General features: G+C 43.0%; 1 protein-coding gene across 1 annotated transcript in view; it reads right to left on the bottom strand.

The window, feature by feature from the left end:
* Window positions 1-19,397, bottom strand: part of RIC1 (RIC1 homolog, RAB6A GEF complex partner 1) — a 1,165,874-nt gene that overhangs the window by 272,900 nt on the left and 873,577 nt on the right. The window contains exons 14-15 of the mRNA XM_069626020.1: window positions 8,702-8,812; window positions 6,498-6,587 (exon numbers count right to left, since the gene is read on the bottom strand). Coding sequence (XP_069482121.1) covers window positions 6,498-6,587; window positions 8,702-8,812 — 201 coding nt within the window. The remainder of the gene's footprint in view (window positions 1-6,497; window positions 6,588-8,701; window positions 8,813-19,397) is intronic.

Raw genomic sequence — 19,397 nt, 5'->3', positions numbered from 1 at the left:
ACAAAGTGCGTTATTGTGATTGTGTTCATACCTTTGAATATTAATTATATAAATACAGTGTTTTCAGTAATACAGTGTGTGGACATTCATTTGTGGGGGTTCGGGGACTACACTGTACTTAAGAACCAGCCTGCATCACCTCCTGAGAAGCTAGGCCTTGATTGCTCGTCCATTGCTACCTTATAGAGAATCTTGGCTGGGGTCTTCTGTGCCTCTCCTCTACCATATAGAGAGCGGAAGTACAGACACCCCCTACCAGTCTTTAGAACCGCCTCCAGCTAAGCGGACCCCTATAAAGGTCAGGTTAGGAAAGAAAAGACTCTGAACAGAGCTCATCTCTAACAGCTATATGGGAAGTCTGAATGACATGGTCAGAAGGGAGCCACACTTTAACCTATTGTGAATCTTGTTCTGCAAGCTTTGAGAGACGGGAAGAAGCTATCAACCACTGAAGAAACTAGGAGTAACCAGAAGAGCATGACACTGGGTTAGGTCTTGATGGACCTGGGCAAAAGTAGAGCAGTCCACAGAAATGATCTGACTATAACTAAAGCAAGAGCCAATCCAAGAGGAAAGCTGCTACTCCCTCCTGATATTAGGATAGAGAGACAGACTTGTGAAGTATGTTGTGAACTTTTATGGTGAGAAAAACCTTAGAACATTTGTTTTGTAGACTATAATTCTCTTAGAGTCAAGGATTTAAGTTTACGCTTTACCATTTATTTGGTCTTCACTTTTGAAGAGACATTTTGGTCATTAAACTATACTGATAAGCAAAGGGATGACGTTGATCCTCAAAGATATGCATGGCACCTGAAGAGAACCAAACATTGTTGACCAATCCTATAGTCTATCTTTGAGATTTCCTTTTCAGTTATAATGAATTTGCTGATTACCTATACGCCTTTGCACAAACCATATCCAAATGAATTGATGAATAAAGACCCTTGGGGTGAAATCTATTTAGGTGTGTTGTGCATCAGTGCTCTGCTCTACCTTCCACAGTACATAGTTCACAATCACCATGCCAAATCAGTTCCCGGATGTAGCATGCAGGTCCAGTGGAACAACAATGTACACCTATCCTCTCACGGGGCAACTGATAGTCTCTATAGGGGCACTTTGCACTGTCCAATGTGCTTGCCCAACAACTTACAATTCTAAAGGTTTTGCAGTGTAACTTTAGTTGAACTTCTATGTTGGGCAAGTAGAACTGAGGGATCAAACACTGCGAAGTTTGCCTAATCCAAGGTCTCCTACAAAAGGTATTTTGTGCACCAAGTGAAAAAGCATCTATTGCCCAGTGATAACAACAATCCCCAGTTGGCAACAGACAACCTCTACATGATCACTCCCTCAGCAAGCAACTCTCGCAGGCACATAAGGTTGGATGATGCCACCTTTTTGACAAAATTGATTGGTCTACAAGGCCTGCACAAGACTGTTCAGTGGCATGCACACCTTGGCGTTGGCATACAGCTTCTTGATGCACCTTTGTTGCATGAGCCATATGCATGTGTTGACCCCCAAATATCAACTACACAGCTCTCGTTATCCTTTTACTCAGCCCGCCATCTATATTCAAATAAAGATGTTTTTGTCACAAGATTCAAAAGTTGGACAGGGCTATAGACAAGATGATGTAGCAAGAGAGGTTTTTGTACACAGGATAGCAGAGGAAACTTCACTTTCTGCATGCTTGCCTCTAATTCAGGTTTTTGGTCTCGCTCCCTTCCTAATGTTGAACTGCTTCCGACAATTCTATTATGGACAAGGGACACCCTTATTTTTCTTGAGTTGCAGAGCTCTCTCAGCCTACCTGCTTTCATGCTGATCAAGAACTTTCAGCATTGGCCTGAATTTACTCCATCTTTTTAGTCTCTTTTAGAAGAAAACTGGCACCCTCTCAGAGCTTTGTATGTGAATACCCATGTTGCTTGAGGCTATTTACTGTATCGTCACAACTATCACCAGATATACCAGCTCTAAGCTGAGGGAAGAAAGAAAGGATATTCACAGCAGTTACAACTGTACTTCCAAGTCCACTGTCCCCCTTATGCCATACTTATGGGGTGTCTGCCCTTTGCGGTCCAAACAGAGTCTTTTGCATAGCAAAGTCCTCGAAATTTGAATCTGCATGCAGAGACTAAATGCGTACACAGAAGGAGGCCGGGTATATGTAGGAAAAGGGACAATGGACTAGGCGTACTCTAAACACTTTTCCTGCATAAATCTGGGAGACAAGCAATCACGTTTCCCTGGAAGGAGGATGCACTGTAAGCAAAAAGGTACTGGGAGACAGCCTGACCAAACATGGCATATGACCTAGCATTAGTATCCAAATTAAAACACTTGCAAAAGGCAGAGGGGAGAAGCCCATTTGCATGCTTTGATAATCACCTCCAAAGATCGACTGCTAGGGTAAAGAGATGCTCAGGGGGAACCGTGCCCTAAAATCTGTATGCTTTTGAGATGCTTGACACTATCCAGTGGGCAACGTAAGCCCTAGAAGCCTCCTTTCTGAAGGATGTATTGCTATCCAGATAAAATTTGAGAGACCGGCAAACCTCTAGCGAATGGAGAATTGCTCAACCTTGGACTGAGGAGACTGAAAAATGTGGGCAGAAACACTTCTCGTTATGGAATGAAGACACTACTTTAGGAAGAAAAATGGGATGCATGTGCAGAACCACTTCTCTAGGAATAACCATATTGGGTTAAGATGCCACTAAAGCCTGAATCTCATGGATGTGTCTTGCTGATGTCACCGCTAGCAAGAAGGTCATATTTCAAGACACTAGCTTGTTATTGGCGGAGGCCATGCTATTAAATGGGCTGTGAGATAGTACTGACAGCACAATATTCAGATCCCAAATCGGTTGAAGGGCCCGGACTGCAGAAAATTAACACACCATCCCATCGAAATGAAACTTGCTTGATCACAGTTGAAAAAGATAGTGCCAGAATTCCTGCAAGCTCAAAGGGTAGTCAAATAAATTCAACAAGACAATCTGCATGCCAGAGTCAGCCAAATGCAAGATCTAAGAAAGTAACGGGTCTAACACACACCAAAGTGTGTTCAATCATTTGTCCTGGAAGCGGTGACCAAACCACAGCCATTCACTCCCGCATTGACTCCATGCAGCCATCTTTATGGCTGCATCAATAATTTTCATGTTCTCTTGGGAGGAACCCAGATATCCCAGAGCTATTCATGAAGCAGACAAGTATTTTCATTGAATGAGGGAAGGGGTGAATAATCCCCTCATCCAAGGATAGAATCTAGGAAAACACTGGGAGAAGTATCATCCCCAGATGCTCGAATGATTAATGGAGAATCACTAGAATTAGGAACAACCTCTTGGACCATTTCTATTGAACAATATATACACATTTGATATTATACAATTTATATACACATGTATATACATATATATATTTCTTTATCTTGTCCCTGGTCTATGCACCACTTTGCTCATACCCTTAAACCTTTTCAGCAAGTGCTTTGTGCAATTGTAAAGGCATCCTTCTGGGGAATGTCATCAGTACATTTTTTATTGTAAGCCATTTGTCATTTCTGCTTAAAATGGACATCCCTGTTCTTCAAGTGAGCACAAATACATCATGAAAATGTCAGGAGGGTATACACAGTCATGTACCTAATATGGGTGTTATGGTCTCCAAAATTTGCAGCTGGTGGTTAGATCGAGAATTGTAGAAATGCTGGGTAAACACATCCCTTCAGGTTGCCGTTATGGAGATTTTTGCACAACTCTATGGTGTTGACTTTGTAATCACCTAACCTAAACGTGTTGAGAATTCCAACCGGAAGGAAAGTCTAGACGTCTAAATGGGGTAGCTTGGGCAGATCAGTCAGTTTCAACTTAAAGAGGGAGGAAGACTGGTAGTGAAGTAAAGTTAGTCCACATAGTTAACCAGAGAAAGCATGCACACTGGTATACCGAAAAATTGACACTTTAATGAGTCACACAGGAAATACACAGTGCATGTATAAAAACAGTAATGGCCAGTTAAGACCTAACCCACCCAGAATTCTAAAATGAAGTCCACTATCTAGGGATAGACAAATCATACAGGCCAAGAAGGGAGAAGAAAAAGGGATTCAAGACAACAGTAACATACATTAATCATGATCAGAACTCTGTGTGCCAACACAAACGGTCACAGTAATCACTTAGTAACGAAGTGTCCCATTGGTTTAAAATGGGACAATACCAATAGGCACAGCTGTGGTTATGGGGACAAGAAAGTTAAGTACCAGTTCTACACCACAGATGCAGAAATGGCAACTGAACCCAGGGGACGCCAAAGGAGACCCTCCTGAAATGCCCCAATGCCGGTTCAAGGCCTAGTAGCCCTAGGAAAAGATGCAGCCAAGGTGGACTTTGGCCAGCAGAAGTCTATGGCAAAACCTTAGACCACGGAGACCACTAGGGCTAAATATCTTGAATATCCAATCAACTCAGGGCCCATATGTAGGGGTGAAACCATCCATTGAGTAGAGCTCTCTTCCAGGTGTGGCTTACAGGATACAGCTACCCAAGGACCTAAGTCTTTGACCAACGAGGGCTCAGACGGCCAAAAAGAATAAGTCTTCCCAGGGTTGGGACCCACCAGCCAGAAGGGGAAGCAATGGCAGAGATGATAAGACTGTGGAATCTGGCAAATCAGATGCCAAACGTTCAGACGACAGAGGGCAGCCAGCCAGCAGAACATGGTCCCATGGAGAAGACTATGGTGGAGTAGACTCAGAACGGCCCAAATGAACAGCATAGGGGGGTATTGAGGTCCTAATGTGATTCCTACTTTAAGGCAGACAAACAAGGTGGTAAATTTAGGAAGACTGTGGTAAAATGGCACAAAGACTTCCCAGCATGTAAGGCCCAGCACAAAAGGAAGATGAAGGGGAGGAAGTGGACAGCTCACCAGGGATATCCAGCAATCAAAAATCACAACCAGAGCCAAGATACAGAACCACAAGCCCAGCCAGCATGGTCAAACTCTCGCAAAATTAACCAGGAGCTTTCCTGTGTCAAATCTTCTCACAGGTAAGTCAACTTGCAGCCTCTTGCAAGAAAAATCCATTGGAACTCTTGGTAGGATTAGGGCTTCCCATAAATAAACATTCACACTCCAGGACTGGAGCAAGGCAGCCCTCCAATCATGCATTAGCCAATCATTCATGTTGGTCACAAAAAGAGGCAAAACATTTAGGTCCACTCTTCCTCCCCCCACAGGATGCGTAATGGCCATTTCTGGGCCACGGCTGGTCCAAAACAGTCTAAACCGCTATGAAGGTTGCAGGGCTGGGCTCAGATGAGACCACGAGTACACCATGGCCATTTTAGGCCTGCCTTGTGGTTTCCCTAAACAAGGAAAACCCCAAGAACAAAATGGTCAAGAAGGACTAAGTATATTAGTATTCCAATGGCTATCAAAAAGGTACACTAGGCTACTCATGTGGTAGACCAGGTTGCATCCCTGGGGATGTCAAAGCTACTTCACTGCTGCCATAACCCTACTCAGCAAAACCAATTTAGGATGATAATCATACTAGGGCTAAAATTGGGAGGTTTAAAAAGCACCCTCGTCGTCATATTAGCTACCATAGGACCATATTGTAAAAAAAAAAAAAGGTTTACAGTGACATGGGGGGCTAAAGTAGAAGTCCCTCTGCCACAAATGAAAATTAGAGATACTAAACACAAAAATCAAAGGGAAAAAGCTAAAGGCTTTGGGGTCAACAAACAGAAGGAGCCTTAAACAGGGATTCATGCTCTTAAAGCTATGCAGGGGAGGGAAAGTGTGGGGCTGCCGATTATTTTGCAGACTCAGACTCTCTAAGTTCATAAATTGCTGATAGCAGCACGATGGCTTATACCAAACAAACCTCCATGAAAGTGATATCAGAACTCCTTGGCAAAGGACACAGGCTGTTGGCAGAATACCGAAGAAAACTTTGATGTCACTTGTTCACATTTCTTGAAGCATGGATCCATAAATTTGACAAGTTATCAGGTGTCCAAGAAGGATCAGGACCCTATGATGGTTTCATCTTCAGGCTCTCTTTTGTGGTAAAATGTATGTGAATCCATCCATTCTGCTTGCTCAGTTTATAAATGCGAGGAGGGTTGTGGGGAAGAAGTCACAGGATGGAAGGCGGGGTTCAAAGTTTCTCATGTTCTAGACATGTGAACTGTGCGTCAATATCTTTTGCTTAGAAGAATTGGTCAAATAAAATGAGTCGGAATAAAACTGTCACAGGCAATGAGAGTTTTATTTAATACCTTTATCTCCATTAACCAGAATCAAGGGCAAAAACAAGATGCTTCTGTATTAATCTTTCCCACTTTTAAACATTTCAAACAAACCGTACAAGGTTTGCCTCCAACATGCAGCTTTAGCAATCTGTGTGATCACCATGATTTATAACACATACATGTTCACATATTCCCTTTAGAAAACAAGGCGCTCACCTCTTCATGATGATCATTTAAATTATAGCAGGCAAGTACAATGAACTCATTCCACCATGCTAGACCCCCAGTCACCACCATTGTTTGCTCCTAAAGAGAAAATATTACGTTTGTCACTAAAACAATAAAACATTAGCAAAATAGAACATGTTATCATTACATTGACAAAGACCTTCACAATATCATCACTGCATTAAATGCATGTCTAAATTAATCATTATTAGAACATAACATCTGACATGTTCAATGATCAGATGGCCTAAATAAAATGTCTGAATAGTTTGGACCATTGTGGTCTTTATATGTGGGATGCCCAAATGCACACGGGGCAGGAAAATTAAACTTGTATTTCTCTTAGCTGGCAGAAATTGGAGGTTAGGCAGTAATACTAGGACTTTGCAGAAATAAAAACAACCAGGTCTCTGTATAAACATTAAATTGGACAATTATTAAGGTACGGACAACCCTTGGTACTCAAGAGAGTATTCTGCTTCATACTTGCCATCACTATTCTTACCCAATATCCGTCCCAAACCTTTTTAACTAGCTTCTTGTTTTTCTCACAAATACATTGGATGGTAGTTTTTCCCATGCTTTCATTATTCTACCTGGAAATAACCCTGAACTGCTATTACTCTGGAGTCTCACAACCTTTCAGTCTCTTATCATGACCTTACAATCTATTGAAATGAAAAATTGATGTATTTTGTACAATATTGGCCGCTTCCCTCTCCTCACCCATTATTCCATTCCAGTGCATACCTATTACACTCCTTTTTATTTGGGACTGTAATGCCTGGAGGCAGCAGAGTTTATGGTACAAATTAATAAATATCAACCTAAACTGTTCAGCCCCCTCCTCAATGTACCGGTGGTAGAACCAATTCACAGTTGTGGTATTTCATCTATGGCTTCATCAGGTCACAAGGCCTCAAGAACTAAACAACCCTCTACAAAGGACGCTTGTGCAGTGTACAGTGTTAAGAGCCCGCTTTTACTCTGGTTAAACTGCTCCCTACACATCCTATAATCTTGCACTACCCACAGATTAGTCACTATGTTTTAGTGTCTCATGAAGACATCAAGCACACAGTTTGTCTGCAGTTTGGTGAAAATAAATATTGCAGTTTCCACCTACACCACTCTTCCTGATTTTACAAGTCAAGTCTTGCTTGCTTTTCAAAATCATTAACAGTAATAAATCTACGACTAATGCTTTAACCATCAGCACATTCATTACGATCTTGTCTGAATCACTTACGGCAGTTCATGGATCAACTTGCCATCACCTTTTTACCCTAAATGGAAAATCAATCTCACAACCAGTTCCTAACTCAGTTCACAAGCTCGTTTCACATTTTAAAGATGTTCACCATGCTTATAAGGTTCCTTTGCAACACAGTATTTGCTGCTTTTCTCAAGACCCGGTACATACGGGCAGGATGCCTGCAAATAGTAACACCATGGCCTGGGATGGCAGTAACCCTGGCGGTTGTATTGTTTGTTAAAGGATTAGGACACAAGGGGATGCTTTAGACATATCCAGTTGGGGTGCTTTAGAGGAATAAGGCTTCTGTGTAGTAGTGCCCATGTTGAATAATCCAATTCCATGGGCTTCTCTACAGGGCACCTCCCCAACACGTGTCTTTGGGGCAATATCGTGGGCACTACCTGGAGTTGGCTACCTTTGGAAATATTTCCTTGGAATAGTAACTTATCTGGCACATCAAGATTCCCCTTGATTTTGCCCGCCAGACTGCAGAAGGAACATGAGAATGTTTCCCACAGGCTACTGATTCTCTCGGTTGCAAGCTCAAACGTCTGCCACATGAGAGGGTAAACAGATAGGCATACAGTTTTCAAATACTGACAGGAGAGGGTGGACACCCAAGTAGATATGTTAAACATAACCAATGTATTACTGTTGGAAAGAAATCTGTATTCTAGTCATAACCTTGAACTCAAGGTGCTGCAAAGCAGACAAACAGGACAGCCATTCTGTGCAGCAAGTGCACATTATTACAGTAAGATTACTAGTGTTCAATTGTCCCACACAGTGAAAGACAAATTACAAATGCAAAGTGACACCCATTCACAACCCACAAGGTATTAACCACCCTCAAATGTAGACTAAAAATGCCAAAGCATTGCATAACATTGTAAAATCAAGAAAGAGTTTTTCCAAAACTGGTACAAACACTCACCTGCGTTATATTACCAAACAACTTCCATTTTTTGGTGAGTAATGAATAATGTGCAAATCCGAACTTGCCAACAACAGCAACATTCTTCCCTAATTTGTCAATGGATGAGATCTGTACAAAGTAAAGAAATACTGCTCAAACTAATGTTCTTCAGTACTGAAAAAATGCCTCTGAAGCATTTACCTTGTAACAAAACATCGAATCATGTTTTTAAATGAGCAGCATGATTTGAATCATCAATAAGCAGAACTTCTGAAAAAATAGGACGAGAACAGGAGGGTGCTTTCTTGCCCAATGCCTACCCACTAGCTAAAATATGGATAAACAAAGTTTGTTAAATGCAACATGACCCTCTGGGTAGGGTGTAGTACTACCCTACAGGAATTGATGTTATACCTTTGTTACAACCAAGCATAACATTAACTTTCGTGCTTAAGGAGTCCTAACCATTTGGACATCTCCTTTAGCATAGAATGATCTTAGTGGAGAGTGGCAACCATCAGGCAAGAAAAGGGGGATCTATGACAGGTCTGCAATGCTATTAATAAGTATGAGTGTCCAGATCCACATACAAGTGCTTTTTCAAGTTATGCATAGCAGACCAAGTAGTAGTAGAACTGTCAAAACCGCTTCATTTCGGCATTGATCATAAACGTGCAATTCATAAACAATTCATACAGCCCATGCAAGATGTACAGCTAAAACATATCAATTCGTGATTGAATTATGATACACCCACCTGATCAAATATGAAGTGCCTGTGTAATTTCATACAAATAGTTATTTTATAAGCAGCACTGAACCAGATACAGGATACAAAATAATATATACTGTGATGAATCCTGAGATGTCACTTCTCCCAGGGGGTGGGGGAGCCCCTTCCTATGAGGCCAGGGTGGTGTCCCTGCTACCCAATAGACCCCCCTGGGGGTGGTACTCAGCGGGAGTATCTCATGGAAGGAGACCTTCCCTCTGGGAACAAGGAAGAACATCTCGGGACAACATGGTATACCAAGCCATCACCCATGCCGTATTCACAACCTTCACTTCTTAAGCCCTACTCCCATCACAAACTCTTGTATTGAGAGTAGGCCTACTGCTGTAATATATGTATGTTGGACATAACCAAATGTACTGGGCCAAAGAAGATAATTGGGAACCCCAAGGGTTTGCCTGACCCAAGTAGTGGGACGAGGTGGTCCACAGGAGGAATAAGGACTGACATGACAGCAACAGGTGTGGACGTTATGTCACAGTGGAGCCTTTGCCATAAAAGGGAAACAGGAGGACTACTTTTCTTTAGCCCACGACGATCCCAGGAGTTTTGAATCGTATCCAGAGAAGAACCAGGCAGAGCAGCGCATGGAGGCAAGAAGCAGTGGAAGTCCAGAGGAGGTTGAGCGAGAAGCAACCTCCGTGTCAGTCCTCAAAATAGTGCGGACCGGACGGTCTGGTGAAAGCACTGAGACCGCGAAGCAGAGTACCCAAACGCAGACCTAAGTAACGGATGCATAGAGGGAGAAGGAATGATGCTGCTTCCACCGAGATACCAGATTCCAGGAAGAACCAGCGTGCTACCCGATCCCAGTGGCAGGTACAGGGAAGTTCGGAAGGCCCAGTATAGATGTGAGGTAGGCAGCGAGAGGGTCTTGCATCTGAGGCACGCTTCCTCGGCCCAGTGGCCTAACGAAAGCCACTGAATACTCGAGAGGGGCTTAGGACCCAAAACCAAGAAGCGAGGCATCCTGGCAGTACATGGCGAAAGAATAAGCCAAGGGGGCGAAACAGAAGAGTAAGAGAAGGCAGGGTCTGAGACCCAAATCAAGAAGAGAGTTATCTTCCTCGTGGTCATACTTGAAAGGAGAGTGGGCCAAACGGAAGAGAAAGAGAAGCCAGGGTCTGAGACCTGAAGTTAAAAAGTAAATCAGTCATCTTCCTTGTCGGAGTACTTGGTAAAGGATACCAAGCGAGTTCAACCAAAAGAGAAAGCCACGGTCGTGGACCCTTCTAATATTTGACAACTGTGCATTTGAAGCCATGTGACACAGACCGGGGATGGGAGTCATTCCCCTGGTGGCCCTGACCTGAAGCTGGCGCTAAGAAGCCTGGGGAAAGGAGTAATTTCTGAAGGTCAAGTGACATACCAAGCAACGAGAATGGAGGCATTCTCTTGGCCAATGTGAAAGGGACACAAGAGACCAGGAAAAGGTAGTCGTTCTCCTGGTAACCAATGTTATAAAGACTTTAAGATATAAAGTGTTAGACGATAGGCAGTGTGCCTACAAGGGAAAAGTGCTTGAAACATACCTTTTTTTGTTGAAGGACAATTTTAACCCAAGGAAGGGGGCCATTCCCCTATGAACAACCAAACTAACTTTTGTCTCCAGTCCAGCAGGAGAGAGGCGTTCTACTCGATCAAGGTGGTCTACTTTATCTCTAGTTTAGTTTTAAACGTAATGGAAAGAAGGGGTTTTGGCACAGGACAGTGGACTATTGATTTACGTGCACATTCATACAGAAACCTTAGTGTTTTAGTTGAGGCAAGGAAACCCCTCTTAGAGATAGGTAAAGTTAGGTTTTCTCTTTAGGTTATAGGTCAAAGGATCGACTGCAAAGGGTCGAATGACAAAAGGTTCTAGTCAATAGTCTCGAAAACAAAAAGGTTCACATTTTTTTTAATATATATATATATATATATATATTTTTTTTGGGGGGGGGTCCCCACACCTAACCCACGTTTTTGTGGTAAAAACCACTTTTTTTACCTACACGGAAACCCCCCAAAAAATATATAAATAAATAAAAAAAAATTGAACCTTTGGTTTTCGACCCTATTGACTCTCACCTTTTGCATTCGAGCCTTTTGTAATTGATCCTTTGACTGGACACCTACTCTTTATGTTCCTGAATAAATTAAAGTCTATAGCAATCATCATGCCGCCTGTGTGTCAGTCTCCTGCTTCTGCACTCTTACAAAACATTGTTAAAAAAAAAAAAACACCCATCTGGAAGTACAGACTGCCTTATGCAAAAAGGCTACAGAAGGGAACACTATGCTTTAACCCCAATGCTAAAGGAGTTGTTCTCAAAGATGAGCCAAGCTCAGAACTGCACTAATCTCTCAGATGTGCGCAAACCATGGTTGAGACCTGGGCACCTTTTTCATGGCTTCCCCATAGGAGGCTAAGAGCGACAAGCTCCACAGCTTGGACCAATATGAAAGTTTTAGTCTAGCCTCATCTTCTAAATCTCTTAATACCCAGTTACAGCTGCATCATACAGTGAGTCGCGCTTGAGGGGTGGGGTAGCAAAGATTTTTAAAGTTTGTTCTCCACTATCTCAAGCAGTTGCAAGCAGCCATCAACCCAAATCTCATCCCCATACAATGCAGCCGACATGGCTTGCAAATAAACCTCTAGAGAGGCAGTAATTCCACAACCCCCAAATCTTCTTGAGAATCTCATTTTTGCCCGCCCCTCCACCACCACCCTCTTGCTTGGCCAAAATAGGTGAGCTTGTTGCAACTTGGAGAAGCAAGCTCCCATTTCTGGTTATCTGGACTCACAGGCAGTCAAAAAATGCTACTGGATGGCCTGAAATGGTGGTGGGTGTTCCTGTCCTGGCTACTGCAGCTGGGATGCTGTACCCTGACCTACTGTTGCTACTCCTTTAAGAGCTAGATTGGCCAAGATTAGGTTTAGACAATCTAATTTGGGTTCTTAGTTTATTCCTGGCAGGAATCTTATGCACAATGTCATTCATATCGAATGGGTCTCTTTTAAACTTTCTCAATTTCCTTTGTTCAATGTTGTGCTGGTATAAAGAGTTTTTGATTAATATCGTCCAAAATAGCCTTCAGCTTTGAGTCAGTCTTTAAAGAGTTAAATTGTGTTTCTAGAACTGCAATTTCACTATCAATTGAGCTTAGAGATTTAGAAAGTTATTAAATAGTGAGTAGGATCAAATACAAAGAACACTTGTTCAGGATTTGATCCCACTTTTTAACAAAGTCCGAGCTGTCTTTGCTCCGGGTTGGTCTTAGATAGACCCTCAATCACCAGGGTATTTTCTGTGACTTCTAGTACTCAACCAAGGTCGTGGCATGAAGCTTCTGTGATATTTCTCATCTAATTAATCTCTCAAATTTAATGATTATTTACCCAGGTCCTCATTGTCTGTAGTTCTTTCCACATGTCCGATAAATTGAAGTATTCTATTGGCCTCCTCAGATGAGAAGGCTAATGTTGTAACATGCTGGTCTGTAAGGTCATTAATTTTTAAGAAGGACATATTATGGTTGCTATTGTTGAAAATGTGCCACAGTGAAACAGATACTAAAATACCAGAAAAAGTAATGTTCAACAAGGCACATCTGGATTAAAATATTGCAAATCTGAAGCTTAAATGTGTGAAATAAATTTGTGTGCAGTGGAGGAATTACAGCCCTGACACAAAGCCGATACTTAATACATACAATTGTGCCCAATTTATGGACAGAATCCGAGATTAAACATGATTTGACAGTGAGCACTGCTAATTCCCCAACGCACACAAGCTGCCGGAATCTTGGTGTGTCCCTTGCCTTCACAATGGATTTAATAAGATTGCATCAGTTTTCAGTTTCCAATTTTCTTGCTATCGTCTCTTTGCATAATTTTCTACTGCACGCCAAATTATGTTTTTGAGTTTGATGAACCCCTTTATCGTCTCTAGCAGCGCATATTTTGCTACCTTGCATTCTTAGTCAAATCATTGATGGTTCACTCATCCTTTACTACTATCCATCCTAAAGTCTGTTGGAACACAGGGGCTTGTAAAATGAGAGGATATAATGCACATCAACAAAAGACCTGGGCCAAATATCAACATTTGAAAGATAGCTTAAGAGGGAGACGGGTCATCATACAAATGTTTAATTGCTGGTGAAGATTCAATTATGTCCCATTTGGCAAAATATATCTGGCACAACAGCAGCTCACCCTGGCTCAATATCCAGAGTAAGAGTAAGCAAGCAGGCAGTGGCCTCAATCATTGGAATATCACCCCTCAAGCCAGCTTCCCCTACCTAGCCTCCCTACACTGGAATGCCCTCCCCACTGCGCTGCGAGCTGAACCATCACTCACTGCCTTCCGTAAGGCCATGAAAGCCACCTTGTTCGTCTGGTCACCCCACCTTCTGATATGATGTCCATCCCTTCCCCAGGGATAGTGCAATTTGTGTAAGCTTTTATGCATAATATGTATAACATCAATGCTATCCAATACACTGAACATATGCCTACTGCAACTAAGTCTTCTACAAGTAACAGCGCCACAATGCTCCCGGGCTGTCTGTGCGCTATATAAATGCAAAAAATAAAATAAATACTTTAAGCCATCAGCTCAATAGTGGCAGCATGATATAATCTATACGGCTTCTTCGTTGACCAGTTTGTAGTCCTGCATCTGGCCAAAATATTGCACTGGTATTGACTTAACTTATAGAAGCAATGCAGGGCCTTGTAAAATATCACATGAGCCGATAAAGAGCAGGCTGATTGCTAAATAAAGCAATGTGATATCCAACTGGCGATCAGTTACTTTGGCACAAATGTTTTAAACCCCACTCCACTGCCTTCACAAGAGATGAGTGGAAACCACAACAGACCAGTCCTGTAGAAACAAGTAACAGTCAGAGGTGCTGCTGCCTTCTTTGCATGATCATCAAGTGAGGGGCCGCAGCACTCTGAGCGTCCCAAGGTCGGGAATCTTTACGTGCCTAGAGATGCAAGGGTGGTGTAACATGGAGGATACAATAACTATGACAGTGTGTGGTAAGGCTAGTTGATCCACAGATAGACCAGGAGTCTTCTTTATTAGTTACAGGTAAGTAGGTTCAGGCAGTAGGAACAGGACACAAGACACCTAAGGGACCCATCCACCGGCCACCATCTCTACAGCAAGCCTCTCTCCAACTGTCACTCTGGGAACACACAGCAGAGAACTCTCACATAACATTTCACCCTAGCAACACTCATACCACCACATCCTTACATATCATAGCAGATAGGTAAAGGTACATTACCACAAATCTCCTTTATTGAAACAGGAAAAAGAGCACATTAAGAGACAATCACAAAGCCCCAAGCACTACAGTAACTGCACATCTCCGAGCTAACTTTCCCATTCATTATTACAGACCTTGAGTACTAAACTCCACTCTGCATCAAAAACCCAACAACCGTCCTCACCTGCCAACCAACCAAGCACACGCCCACCTGATAGCGGAACACTCAAACCCTGTGACCCCCTCAAAATACACAAAATACAATGAGAGGTGGCCACTTCAACTAAGTAAAAGGAAACCTCAACTCACCACTCAAACTCCCAAAAACCATCCAACCAAAACTATACAGTCCATTTTAGGACAGTAAAATAACAGTTGCACACGAGAAATAAAACCTGAATCCACCGCGCAAAATCACTTAACAATTCCAAGAGCACCAGCAGTGGTGATTCCAACCCTACCTCCAAGGCATTTAACCATGCACACATTAACTGTGTGGCTGCCAAACCCCACACTTGACCCAGTCACTGGTGCACCCCCTCAGCATGACAAATTCCCAAAGCATTCAGCACAAGACTAATCTTGTGTGTCAGATGCAAAGCTTCTTAGCCACTCCACCACCAACATGGTGTGTTACACCACAATAAAAAATTATAGGTGTCCAACAATGTTCGGCAACTCTTCAGCAAACATGGTGCTTCAGACCACAATAAGCAAAACGATGGGTGCCCAACACCTCCATAAGGCCCTGGGTGTCCAAACCCACAGACACTTGGGTGTCCAGCACTACCACAAGCACATGAGTGACCAACATTCTGCATGCGGCGCAAAGTTGGCGCATAGCCCAATATCACGCAAGTGCACACCAACAAACACAAACTGCTCCAACTGGACCCGTGGGTTGCAAGGCCTGTATGCCTACAAACACAAGACATACATTTATCCCCAGCAATACAGCCTGCAGCAAGTATGCCAATATAAAACACAGTAAATTAAGATATAGCCAAATTTGTACAAGTCCATGCCTTAAGCATAATGTTTGCAAATGCTGATTGTGTGAAAAAATATGTTACAAATAACACATAAATTACATTATTTGCTTTACTACTCATTAAAGAGGCCACAACATACATACAATGCATGCTCACACATTCTCTGCCAGACCGCCTAACAATGCCTCTAACATCGGGTTGACTAGATCAGCAGCACATGGCAATACTAGACCAGCTAAAAGAACTCCAAAAGCACCTAAGAGCCCATGACACCAAATAAGTTATTCCTCTGCTTTGGACGTGGCATCCCAACTCCAAAGGCAAAATCACTTGGCTGCCAAAAGTAACTTTCAAGTACATAGTCTCAAAATCTTACCATGTCCCCCTGGCATGTTGTCTGATCCTCACCCTGCTGCTCAACCGCCAGGTCGGCAATTAAAAATGCTCCCATGATGTACTCAGTAAGGCCCTTCCCCCCTCCAACGAAACAAACCACTTGGCCACACAACATTCAAGAGCCACTCTGTCCCTTGCCAGATTCCAAAATATGATGGACCCATAGCTCCTGACAAAGTTCTTCAGACCTGGGGGACAGGGACTTGCATGACGCAGACGTCTTCCAACTCTATCCTATGGAGACGTGAGGGCCATCCTCTCTGAATGCCCTCAACACAGTGTTTCCCAGGAAGCAAGAACCCAATAGCGTGGGCATGCACCCATTCCATTTCACCCATTCACTCTGAACAAACGGGCTTGTGATGTCAGTAATTGCACTCCAAACTCCGACAAGAACGTAACTCTGCTAACGCTCCCACCATGATGTTTCCACTTGGCTCATTACCGACAGTCGCCGCTCAGCAGCCATGAGGGTGGAATTCTCCTTACACTATTCCCGAAGCACTGCCTCTGTGTCAGAAAAGCCTTGCCGCAGCACACCAGCACATGTGGTTTCCAGCTCGTATCGGCCTCTCCACCAGCCTGATCCTCCTTTGGACCTGAAGCTTCACTCTTCACACTGCAGGCAGCAGACGGACCAACTCAAGATGAAGGGCCTGTCAGACTTGGGGCAGTAGATGTGGGTGTCATGTCCTTCAGGCAACCCCCCCAGCATAGCGTAGGCCCTTTTAGCTCATCGCCATTGTGGTAAGGTTGAGTGATCCACAGATACAACAGGAACCTTCTTTATAATTTAATTGGGTATTTATAATGTGCTAAATACAGAGACGTTTCTAAGGCTTCCAAGGCGAGCCTGTTGCCCTGAAGCTATCCTCCTGAGACATAAAAGGAGTCTACTTTATTAGTTACAGGTAAGTAGGTTTAGGCAGTAGGAAAAGGACACAGATACATGAGCGACACACCCATCCAATTTCTAGAGAGTAAACATGGCCATAAATTTCAGTTTCTTTGAAGGTAAAGGTGAAAGTAATGTTGGAACAGATTTCTCCAGTGTTTGCACCAACAATAGTTTTCCTCTACATGAACTGGGCAAGAGAAACCATCTTCACATTTTTCAGACAAATTAACTTTTTCAAGCAACAAAAGCCTAAAATTGAGGGGGCTTGAAATAACTATTTTCTCAAAGAATATTTATATTAGATGCTTTTGTTACCATTTTTAAATGCAACACCTCTACAGCCTAAAGAGTACGCTTCTGAAATTCAAGAATGTCCGATTACTCTGCAAAGGTCTTCGGTAGAATGGAAGAAGATGTAACCAATGCTTGCCGAACTACCATGAACCCAGATCCAGGTGAAGGCAATGTCATTAACTGGCAGGAATCAGAAAGGTTAGGTTATCTTGTAAAAGGAAGGTAACTAGGACACAGGTTGTACTTTGACAAGACATGTACAACACTTAAGTGAAGAATTGGTGAAAATCTAACAATGTTTGGAAATTGTGCAAACATAAAACGGCTGTAGTTGATTTTACCATAGTCACAAAGCAATTTCTAGTAAAGGATGAATTATTTGAATTCAATTAGTTGAACTATTTCCAACTAATTTTTCCAGTCTATTTTAAATCAGTAATTCATCCTGTATGTACGTTCAGTGGGAAAATAACTACACCAATCAGCACAATAAGCCCCCTTTAATTCATCAGCTCTTCCACTTCAAAGAGTGAGCAACCTTTGAAACGTCGATGCAAGCAGTTGCCTTTGAGATTTCTAGTGCCTCTCCTATTGCAGGAAAAAATGTGCTATTAAAATTCACTTTAAAAAAGGTAAACATGTTAAAATCACACCTGTTGGCTGTCTACAACAGGGTTTTGCTTGGTTTACAAAAGGTACAGATTACCAAATAGTAGAATATAGTATTCTTTACTATGCATTAGATAAACATCTCGGTTTAAAAAATGAAATGCTTTTCATGCCAAGCTGGAACATGCATTTTAAATTGAAATATTGTTTCTAATGAATTACAAGTCACTAAGGAACACGTTACTTACCTGTAACACATGTTCTCCAGCATGGGTCTTGCAGGAATTCACATGATCATGAATATTCCCCCTCGTCGGGCTGGGAATTCTCGGGAAAAAGAAAGCAGTTTCGCTTTACACTGAAAACTGCTGGTCTCCTCAATAACTCGTCTGCCTAAGCTTATCCGCTGGTGGCAACCTTCATTTTTTACCTGCACATCTTAGTGTTGGGAGTCCTCTCTTTGCTCCATAAGAACTGTGACTAATAGTTTTTGATAGTTTGATAGTTTTTTCGACCATTTTCTCTTCGATTGTCGTGTGTTGACTACTGGCAGCGGGGACCAGTTTGTTGGCGAAGATCGTATTTACATTGTTGGATCTTCTCTCAGAGTTCGCCTGGCCCAGGCTTGCGCTTACATCTCACCTTGACGCTGTCCGAAATGGGCAAGAGAAGTCTCTTCAAGGCCTGCGAATCCTGTGGCCTGAAGAATGTTTGTTGAAGATAGGTTTCTGAAGTACCTGTACTGTCTCCACCTAGACCACGATGAAGGCGGGTGCAAGATCTGCCGTGGATTTGCGGCAAAGACCAAGCGTCATCTCTACTGGAAGCTTGGATCAACCAATCTCTACTGGAAGCTTGGATCAACCAGGAGAAGGCCTCTGACGTGGCTCCCAGGCTCAGTCATGCCTCGCCGAGGATCGGCAAGTCCCATGAGCGTGTTCTCTCTGAGAAAAAGAGGGAGAGGTCCTTTGAGGATGCGCCTTCCGAGGGGATCAAAAAGAAGGTGAAACAGCACACATCTGCACCCACAAATGTTTTGGCTGTTGCAGGATCCAGTTCGGGAAAGTGCCGCTCCCCGTTGCCAGGACTGTCAACGGTAAGCTTACTGGCCAGTGGGTTACCAACTGCAAGAAAGTCCCTTACCCCTTCAAAGCACAGGTCTCACTCCAAGGACAAGACATCAAAGGAAAGACCTGCAGGAGGCTCGTCAGCGTCTCCCAAGTCTTCATCATGGTTTGTCCCAAGGAGCCCATCAACGACAATCTCGTCCACCAGGACCACAGCCTCGTTGGCAACTTTGTCTTCCAAGGCCACCACCTAGTCAACAGCCTCTTTATTAACTACCACCACATCAGTGACCACCTCGTCAATGACCCTGTTGACATCAGCCACTCAGTCTGCAAAGAGTTCCGCAACTGTAGTTTCTACATTCACGACAATGACTACACCAAGGTTGTCTCT

This window comes from Ambystoma mexicanum, chromosome 6p, assembly GCF_040938575.1.
Source record: "Ambystoma mexicanum isolate Mex_15411 chromosome 6p, UKY_AmexF1_1, whole genome shotgun sequence".
Classification (NCBI taxonomy): Eukaryota; Metazoa; Chordata; class Amphibia; order Caudata; family Ambystomatidae; genus Ambystoma; species Ambystoma mexicanum.
The sequence above is the reverse complement of the archived record's forward strand: the minus strand, read 5'-3'. Positions and strand labels throughout refer to the sequence as shown.